This window comes from Enhydra lutris, unplaced genomic scaffold (assembly GCF_002288905.1).
Source record: "Enhydra lutris kenyoni isolate GAN:26980312 unplaced genomic scaffold, ASM228890v2 scaffoldscaffold17, whole genome shotgun sequence".
NCBI lineage: Eukaryota > Metazoa > Chordata > Mammalia > Carnivora > Mustelidae > Enhydra > Enhydra lutris.
In genome coordinates this window covers 7,300,053-7,310,505 of record NW_019154101.1, presented here as the reverse complement: position 1 = coordinate 7,310,505, position 10,453 = coordinate 7,300,053, and the positions used below count along the sequence as shown (strand labels likewise).

General features: G+C 40.8%; 1 protein-coding gene across 12 annotated transcripts in view; it reads left to right on the top strand.

The window, feature by feature from the left end:
* Window positions 1-2,774: 2,774 nt before the first annotated feature.
* Window positions 2,775-10,453, top strand: part of LOC111147511 (adenylate cyclase type 10-like) — a 41,440-nt gene continuing 33,761 nt past the window's right edge. For 10 of the 12 annotated variants that reach the window (XR_002640634.1, XM_022503542.1, XM_022503546.1 and 7 more), the window contains exons 1-3: window positions 3,729-3,938; window positions 7,483-7,521; window positions 8,253-8,396. Coding sequence is in view for 11 of the 12 variants with exons in the window: in XM_022503542.1 (XP_022359250.1) it covers window positions 3,827-3,938; window positions 7,483-7,521; window positions 8,253-8,396 (295 nt within the window). In the remaining variant the exon portion in view is untranslated. The other 2 variants (XM_022503535.1, XM_022503538.1) reach the window with 2 other exon arrangements.

The window sequence follows — 10,453 nt, the reverse complement described above, 5'->3', positions numbered from 1 at the left end:
CAGAAGGACTGTGCCTCAGAAATTTTCTACTCTATTTCTAATTTTATTTCTAGATGTTGAATCTGGGGAAAACTATGATGATGTTTGAGAAAAGAGTTGCTGCCTTCTCTAGACATGGAAAACCTAATTCTTTTAAAGATCATTTGGTTTTGATTTAAATACCAAGAGTAAGAATTGACTCTTTCTTTGATTTTATTACTCTAATTGTATTAAGAGGGAAAAATAAGCCCTCTGAAGAAAACATCACGAAGGGAAATAATTGGAATGATGGAAAAAGAGGAACAGAGCTATACAAAGAAAGCAGGAAGTAAAATCTCTCTCTAGTCCCTGGTATCTCTAGTCATCTATCCTGGCTTTCACATGTCAGGAAAGACCAAATCCTTTGATAGGCTCACCAGAAACTTCTGGCTCTTGACTTAAGTTTCAGATGTTGATTTTATTCAGTAAGCCCCAAGATTTTCAGATGATAGTTCACTAAAAACAATGAGGAGTTTCTACCCTTGGTTTGTTTAGGAGTCTTTAAGATACAGAGATCAGAAAGAAAGTCCTCAGATCTAAGCCAACAGCAGTCCTAAAATGCTATTTATTTGTGTCTGTAAGTTTGTACATAGTAGTATCAACCTCATATTGTTGCAGAATTTTTTTTTCTGCAAGTTTGAGTTGTGTTTTGTTGAAAGAAATGTTTCAGTTGTCATTTTGTCACTGCATTTCAGATAGCTCCTGACCCTTTTGTTGTGGCCATTTTAACACCTAATAATAACCCGCAAAGTGGGGGGTTTGAAGTTTGGATTTTTTTTTTCTTTGTTACTAGTTCTTTTATTTGTCCTTGTGACTGTAGTGATGACTTCATAGACGCAGAGAGTGAATGGATGAGTGAATAATTGGTTTAATGCATAATTACTTCACTTCTTGAGTGCTCTTTTTGGCAAGATAATTGTAAATGTATATATTTTAATTGCACTGGTACATTGAACATATGTCAGTGTCTATACCACTGGACCAACAGAGCTTTTTCTGGCTGTTGGGTGCCTGATAATAATGTCTTGATTTTCCTTTGGGACTCAACAATATAGGTTTTTCTCCCAGCAGTAGGGGGAATACAGATGATCGATCATTGATGTCATTGCAATTGTTATTTTTTAAAATAAATTTTTAAAAATTCTAAAAAGGGATTTTTGAGTTTTCACATTTCTTAGGTTCTAGGTTGTGTTTATAATGTCGAAATTGTGATCTTTGTAGACAGACGTGGGAGCTCCATAGACAGTGTCAAATTTGCAGTGTCCAGGCCTCTTACTTGTATGTCTCCCCTTACTCTTTTCTTCCCTTTTGGCCCTCCCTCCTGCTAAGGAAGTATTCTCTGCACCTGTGTGCTGATTGTATATTTCATCTTACTACTGTAAGTGTTAACCAAAATTTGATGAGGTAATTCCACAAGCAAAATAAGCCTTTCAGTTACTGATGGGGAGAACAAAGGTAAAAGAAATACAGGAAAAAAAATTAAATTTCCTTACAACTTACAGTCCATTGACCAGTACTTGAAAAGGCAGAGTGACCTTCCTCTAGGAACTCAGCTGCCTACATCTTAATACCTTGCTAAGAGCAAAAGGCAACCTTAGCTTGACATTAGCCTGTCCTCCAGGATTTCCTTTAACATAAAAAAAAAAAAAAAAAATCGTCTGGAAGCTTTCTTTATCTTTACTCCCCAAAATATATGTTGGCAATCATCCTCCAAGCATATGGCCCACTGATAAAACATCTGGAGGGTTTCATGACTAAGATTTTAGTAGAGGGTAATAAACGGCCCCTCAAGATCCTGGAAACTTTGCTTCTAAATTCTTTACACTATCCCTAACGCCCACCCAACTTGCAAGGATATAATCAGCCACTGCTCACTACCCAGGGTCCTGTCCCTGTGCTTTAATAAAACCTTTTGCAGGGCAGATGCTTCAAGAATTCTTTCTTGGCTGTTTGCTCCCAAACCCCAACATTTTCACATCAGTTATCACTTAAACAGCACTGATTGGGTCTTGTAGAACTAAAGATAGTGAAGCTGTAATTTTTAGATTTTTTTTTTTTAATTTCTGCAGAAAAAACACGGATGCTTTCCTGATTGTTAAAAATCCACAACATACTCATCCTGTTACTAATGTGAATTCTCCCAAGAATCTGAGCGACTGACGGGCAACCTCGGACAGGCGTTTACCACACATGGAACCAGGAGCTGGATCTAGAGCAAAGTAACCCCAGGAGCTCTCTCAGGAGACACCCTATAGACCTGTCCTGGCAGATAAGAGAAACAGAAGAAATTCTCTGACATTTAAGGCAGTGACTATTACATAGCCTTAACCTAAGGGTGTGAAATTTAAAGACCATACTGAGGTTGCTTTAGTCAGATGCTAATGGAACACTGCCCTTAGAAATTCGGTGAGCCAGCATTCCACTCTGATGATAGAAGACCCCTCTATTGACACTGAGATAATCTTACTGCAGAAGCATGCGCACGGTTCAAGATTTTCAAGCGTTATCTCAAACATGTCTGGAACGCGCTGCCCCTCTCCAAGTCCGCTGCTTCTCTACCTCGTAGAGGTCTCGAGCAGGGAGCAGAGGGAGGGGGCTGTGAGGCGGGGCCCCGGCAGCGCCGGATTGGCACCGCCCCCAAGAAGGCCCGCACTGATTGGTTGGTGCAAGGGACCCGCCAAGGCCGTCGTTGCGGATTGGCTGCTACCCGGAGGACCCCCGTTTCCGGTAGCTTGGCGGGCAACCCCGCCGCCGCCATGGCAACCGGCGAGCGGGTGGCGGCGCTGCCGCCTCTCTGGCCGGTGGAGGCCCGGTTGGCGGCGCTGCTTCCCGACCTTCTGGTGTTCAGGAAGCCCCGGGGATCGGAACCCGAGCTCGCCGCGGCCCAGGGCGTCCTCCTTGGCGTCCACGTGACGGGTGAGGGGAGGCGCGTCGCTCTCCCGCCCTCCCAGAGGGGCGGCGGTTGGGGCCCAGCTCCGAGAGGCGTCGGCGGTTACGGGCCTGTAGCTGAGGCAAGCAAAGGCGCGGCTTAACTGCTCGCCGCCGCCTCCTCGGGAAACCTGGAGGGTCAGTTTCAGAGCGGGAGGACTCCTTCTGGAATGGTCTGGCGTAGCCCTAGAGTTCACTTCAGACATGAAAGGAGACTCAGAAACGGGAAAGGACTTTGCGGGACCACTCGGCAGGCTTTGAACCCAAGTTTTCTCCCAATACGCGTACCGCTTCAGCCAGTTCTTTCTTCCGCTCAATTAATTCCTTCTCTGGGTTCCTAAGTGTGTGCCTGCCACTGCTCTGGGAATTAGAGATCCAGCAGCTACTTCGAGAGTCGCTTACTTAACAAATACTGTGGAGTTTGTGTCATGGATCTGAAGATGAGTGATCTTAAGGTGCCTGACCTCGAGGAGCTCACCATCTGAGTTGTCCATAAAGTTTTAATCCATCTCCCTTGTCATTGGTCTCTCCGTTCCTCACGTGGGGGAGAAATCTATTTCTCCTTGGCCAGAGAACTTAAAGAGGGCAATGGCAGAAACGGGGTAACAGGCTAGAGATGAAAGGGGGTGCTTGTGGGTGAATCTTCATCTGCAGCTCCTCGAAACGAAGGGGGGTGTGGCTCTCTAAATTCTCAGAGGCGGCAGCAACCAGCCAAGGGTATTCGTAACCAGCCAAGGTTACGAATATGAACACTTGTTAAAAGGTCATACAATTACTTAACTGGAGGAGATCTGCTTCTTTACACTGGCCTGATGCGTGCAGGGAATAGAGCCTAAAAGTTCAGGATTTGCAGCTAACGTATTTTTGTTTTGTTTTTGTAATGCTAGGGTTTACAGCATTAATGGATAGGTTCAGCCTGACCTGCAAGTCGGAACATGACATGGACAAACTGGCCCACATCTTCAGTTATTACATTAGTGACATCGTGGAGCGTGAGTGACTATTGTAGGGAAGTCAGGAGGTGTGCTGGGCTCCTGAGGGTTTGTAACAGGAGGGGGTCTGGGCTACTTGAAAAGATACCAAAGGGTTATTCATTTAGTGTTAATCATCGTTCATTCATTCATTCATTCATTCCTGCTTCATGTTTTGTTTTGTTTTTTTTTTAAGATTTTTGTTTATTTGAGAGAGAGACAGAGATAGCGAAAGAGAGAGAGCATGAGCGGGGAGGAGAGGGAGAAGCAGGCTTTTATTTTATTTCTTCTTTCTTGCAACTAACAAGCTAGATTTTTGCCTGTATCTCCCATTCTACCTACTTTCACATCCTGTTGACTCAATGTTCAGAAAGGGGGGAAACTAATTTTAATTTTTGCTTTGAATGTTTATATCTTATTTCAAAATAAAGTATTCCTCAGGTTGCCTCTTCTAACAATAATGTAATGTGCCACATTTGTTTATATCCAATATAATTTACAAAACTTTCTCATTTTCTTACTGCATTTTGATCCTGTGAAGTAGGAATGAGTGTTTTCTTCATTTTCTGCCATATATTAAGCTCATGGAAATTAGCCTAATCTGGGAAAGAAAAAATAAATAGCTCCTTATATGTGCCATAAATGTTTTGAGTATATACTCTTTTTTTTAATTTAATTTAATTTAATTTTTAAAATATTTTTTTAATATTTTATTTATTCATTTGAGAGAAAGAAGAGAAGCAGGGGGTGCAGCAGAGGGAGAAGCAGATTCCCAGCTGAGCAGAGAGCCTGGGATCGGATCTGAGCTGAGGGCAGATGCTTAACCAACTGAGCCACCCGGGTGCCCTTTAGTGCCATTCTCTGATATGCACTGTAAAAGGTGCAGGGTGTGCAAAAACCTCCTCTAGTTAGACCTACCCCCAGCAATTATTTTGGTCCTGAAACCTTTGGTACTTATATAACATTCCCTTCTTTTATTGACAATGTCCATACAGTCATGTGCATAATTCTGAGATTCACCAGAATTCTTACTTTGTGGAATCTCCTTTAGGAACTTGTTTATTTGACTCACCTCTTTCCCCTGAGGAACACTTATGAAAGGCCTTTGGATTTTTCTCATCAAGTTTAGATGAAAGGGAGAGATGGAAATTATAACATCAGGAATTACTGGGTAATAGAAGTACAGGGGAAAATAAAACATAATACTTGCCCTCTTGAAGTTTCCATGTTTGTGGGAGAGATAACAAGATAATTATAGATTATACATTTCACAAAGGAAATAAATAGGGTGTAGTGGTAAAAAAGAATTGTAGAGTGAGAGATCTTCTCTGTTAAGTAAGGTGGTCATAGGAGGTTCCTCTGAAGCTGAAACACAAAGGATGAGAGAAACACCTTGTGAAGAGTGAGAAGTAAAGTATTTCAGGCAGAAGGATGCCAAGTGCGAAGCTTCTAAAATGAGAGGAAGCTTGTCGTGTTCTAGGAACTAAGACGACCAGTGTGGCTAACACATAACTAGCAGGGAGAAGAGTGGCTTGAGGTGAGATTGGAGATCGTTGAACTCTGTAGGCCACAAGGAGTTTGGATTATATATTTTTGTATAAAGGGAAACTGTTAAAAGGTTCTGGCAAGGGGGTAATGTGATCCGATTTACACTTTTTTTTTTTTTTTTTAAGTTTTATTTTTTTAAAACATATAATATCTTTTTATCCCCAGGGGTACAGGTCTGTGAATCGCCAGGTTTACACACTTCACAGCACTCACCATAGCACATACCCTCCCCAATGTCCATAATCCCACCCCCCCAACCCCCTCCCCCCATTAACCCTCAGTTTGTTTTGTGAGATTAAGAGTCACTTATGGTTTGTCTCATTTTTTTTTTTTTATAAAGATTTTTATTTATTTGACAGACAGAGATCACAAGTAGGCAGAGAGGCAGGCAGAGAGAGAGAGGAGGAAGCAGGCTCCCTGCCGAACAGAGAGCCCGATGTGGGGCTCGATCTCAGGACTCTGGGATCATGACCTGAGCCGAAGGCAGAGGCTTTAACCCACTGAGCCACCCAGGTGCCCCCCGGTTTACACTTTTAAAGCTCGTTTTAACTGCCTCATGGAGACTGCATTATAGGGAGCTGATAGAGAGCAAGTGGTAAGAATGGAAGCTAGAGGAGGAAGTTGTAGCAGCTGTGGAGAGATGATGCTGATTTGGTCTAGGGTAGTGGTTCTCAACCTTGGCAGCACATTAAATAACCACTCGGGGAGCTTTTAAAAACCCTGGTGTCTAGGCTTTACCCCAGACGAACTAAATCAGAATACCTTTGGGTAAGCCCCCAAATAAGGATTTTTTAAAGTTTCACAGGCTATTCCAATGTTGAAGCCAAGGTTGCAGGCAAGGTGGAAACCCCTGGTCTAGGGATAAGGCAGTGGAGCCATAAGGAGATGAATTGATTTGAAATGTGTTTTGCAGGTTCAATAGACAAGATTTGCTGGTATATTGCTATCAGTGGAAAGTAGTGAGGAAAGTGACTCTGAATGTTTTTTTGGCTTTTGTAACTGAATGATGGTGGTGTCACTTATCGAGATGGACAAGACTGGACTTTGAGAAAGAAAATCAGGTGTTCTGTTTTGAATATACTGAGTTGAGATGTCAATAAGTCATTCAAATGGAGAAATGAAGTCAGTAGCTATGATGGAACCTGGAGCTCAGAGAACAGATCTTTGTTAGAGACAAAAAGTGAGTTGATGGCATAAAGATGTTAGAGTTAGGAACTGATGGAGTCCACATGAGGAGAGTGTAAATAAAGAGAAAGAGCCTTAGACTGAGGCTTGAGAGACTCCAGGACAGATTATGATTAGAGAGAAAGAACTTAAAAAAGAAACTATAAAACAGCCAGGTAGGATATTGTGGTGTTCCTGAAGCCAAAGTAGAAGTAGTGTCTCTAAGAGAAGAGGGCTTGGGCTGGCTGAATTGAAAATGAAAGGTATAAAGTACAGTGCTGTGAGAAAATACTGAATTTACCAAGGTGAATGCCGCTGATGATCTTGATAAATTTTACTGAAGTGGAGAAGAGAATGGTAGAGAAAAAGTTTAAGAGTGACTAGGATACAAGGAGCAAATTGTATATGCCAACACTTTTGAGAAATTTTTTGCTGGAGATGAAGCAGAAAAATGGAGCTAATAGCAAGAAAAGGTAGAATCAAGAATAGGTGGATAAACTTTCTTGTGTTTTGTTTTCATTTTTAAAGATATTAATGGAAATGATCCAGTGGAGAGGAGATAAGGGAGGGAGTGGAATTCTTGAAAGAGTAGAAGGAGCTAGGATCCAGAGTCCAGGGGGATGACTTTGAAGAGAACAGCAGTATTTCTTTCATTTTCAAGAAGATGGATATAGATACAGACAGATTTGGGGAGAAGCTAAGGGAAAGGAAAGGGTCCCTTGGAGAGAACAAATAGACCAGATAAGATATGAGGAAAAACTCAGTAGACCATTCTTCTAATCATATATAATTCTGCTATGATCTAGTATATCTGATTTTGATGCATTTTCCTCTCTCTTTTACTTGATTTCAGATGTTCTTTGTTTTGGAGGAGATATCCTAAATATCACAGGTATTTTTCAGTTTTTCTGAATATTTAAAGGACTGCGAGTGAGGAAAACTTCATTTAGGTGGAATTTGGCATATTTGTTTATTCAGCATTGTTTTATTATTTAATATGTACTCGGCCCTGGGGAAACAAAATGAAGAAGGCTCAAAGATTCTCTCAGTCTAATAGAAAAACCTTGCCCATATTAAGTTCAAAGATGCTTTACATTTTGCTTAATTGAATGACAGACAAATAAGTGCCTATAAAGCACTTAGTTGCATGAGAAAACTAATGAGAAACTTAGTCCTTAGAGCAAAAGCTATGTGTAAGATAGGGAGGAGTCAAAATCTCCTATTTGGAGAATTCTCAGGATCATTGATAGCTGTATGCCAGAGTTGGCCTCTTTTTTTAAACTTAAACTTAATTAAGCCACCCTTGAAATTAAATTTGAACATGAACTTACATTTTATGAACCTCTTAGTTAGTGCCCCTCCCATTCTGTTAGTATACTGGTGGAGGAAAGATTATCAAAAATAATTTAAACTATAGGAACGTTTCAGCTTCTGCCTTGTCTTGTATTTTACACGATGAGTGGTTTTGAGGCTCTAAGGCAGTATTTTAACCAAGCATAATGTATAGGGCCAAAGAACCTTGCCTGACACCTTGCATGATATTTTCTGCGTTATTGGGGGCTTTGCCCAGATCAGGAAAATCCAGATATTTGATCCTTGTCATCCTGTCTTGTGTGTCTGCAGGGAATGTGCTCCTGGCACTCTGGACAGTGAAACAGAATCAACTCAGTGACATCATTACCCTGGTGGCAAAATGCAGTCTGGAGATACAGGAGAAATTTGGGATCTACCATACCAGAGAAGGCCAGGACCTACAGCTAAAGATAGGTAGTAGCTACTAAAAGAGTGATAAATTAAAAAAAAAAAAAAAAAAAAAACTATAAAAATTCAAAATATAAATGACAACCTGGAAAAAAAATCTGCAACTTATATACACAAAGGGTAAATATTAGAAATAGAACACGTAGAAATCAACAAAAGACTAATATTTTAAGAGATGGGAAAGATAGGAAAGGACATGAATAAATAGTACATAGACAAAGAAATACATCTCTTTTAACATGTGAAAAAATATTCAATTTCATAATAAGAAAAATGCCAGTTGAAAGTACATTGAGATTATTTCTCACCTATAGATACCAAAAATTCAAATCCTGAACACACTGTTGATGAGGCAATGAGGAATAAACACTCTCATACACACTGCTAGTGGGAGTCAACAGCGGTACAACTTCTATGAAGAATAATTTTGGTAATCTGTGTTGAGATTCCAAATGCATTTATTCTCAACCTAGCAATCCCACTTCTAAATATTTATCCTGTAGGTATACCTGAGTATGTGTGCAATGTTATAGGTACATGATTTTTTATTGCAATATGGTTTTCAATAAAACTATCTAAAGGACACTGTTTAAATAAACAATATGTCTACTCAATGAGATTTTCTGCAACTTTAAAAAGGTATTCTGATAGAGCTTCAAAATATAGTTGAGAAAAAGCAAGATGCAAAGCCCTGTGGTATGCTACCTTGTATACAAAGACGAAAAATAAGAATTTTTTTGTTTATTCCTATGTGTATAAAGAAACACTAGAAAGATATATAAGAAACTAATAAAAGTTACCTTTTGGAGGAAAAACTGTTACATTAGCTTCAGGTGTACAATACAGTGATTCAACAATTTCTTATATCACCCAGTGCTCATCACAAGTGGCCTCCTTAATTCCCACCACCTATTTCACCCATCCCCCGACCCCATAACCATCAGTTTGTTCTCTATAGTTAAGAATCTGTTTCTTGGTTTGCCTTTTCTTTTTTTCCCCCTTTGTTCATTTGTTTCTTAAATTCCACATAGGTATGAAATCATATGATACTTGTCTTTCTCTGACTTATTTCCTTTAACATTGTACTCTTAGCTCCATCCATGTTGTTTCAAATGGCAAGGTTTCATTTTTTATGGCTGAATAATATTCCATTGTGTGTGCATGTGTGCGTGCGTGTGTGTGTGTCATATCTTTTTTAAATATTTATTTGTTTGACAGAGAGCACAAGCAGGGGAGCAAAAGGCAAATGGAGAGGGAGAAGTAACAAGAGTGCTTATTATCAGTGGGACTTAAAGCCTGTAACTTTAAAAAACAGTGGGCTTGATTCTGAGAGCTCAGCTAGTGATAGGAAGCTGAGCCTCTGCCCTAAAAAAGACAGCACAGAAAATGGTGTGCAGAGATACAGCTTGGAAGCAGAAGTTTGAAAGGCACCTGTGGCTTATGGGAAGGAGAGTTGGTTACTAATCTCAGAGTTCTCTGAGGGACTTCTCCAGGAACAAAGGAGCTGGCATGTGCCATTTCCCTCCCCTGCCCCTCATCATAAACACACCACTACCTATGGGTTTGCTCGTACTGTGCCCTGTCCCCTCCAGCCAGACCTGCCTCAGTCCTGGTGCTGTGGATCCTCTCCCCGAGAAGACCCAGGCAATCCCTGCCAACACTGTATCTCCTGACCTCCCATGGGGGATGCACACACATTGTTAAAATTACACACCCTGCCCTTGCATGCTGTCCAAAGTGCCCAGGTCCTCTGGCCTCTGAAGCAGCTACACATGCCCTGTGGAGGAGGATCAGTGCCACTAATTAAAAGTGCACATCCTGCCCACTACTTTCAAGAACAAGAGATGTAGCTGACTTTCCTAACACACAGGAACAGACACAGAGTGTTAGGCAGAATGAGGGGACAGAAAAATATATCACAAAAGGGATCTGCTTTCATCTTTATCTTTGTTTTTATATAATGTCTTTTCCCCCCTCTGGCTGATGTTAGGGTTTTTTCTTTATCACTGGTTTTGGGTAATCTGATTATGATGTCCCTTGGTATAGTTTTCTTCACTTGTGCT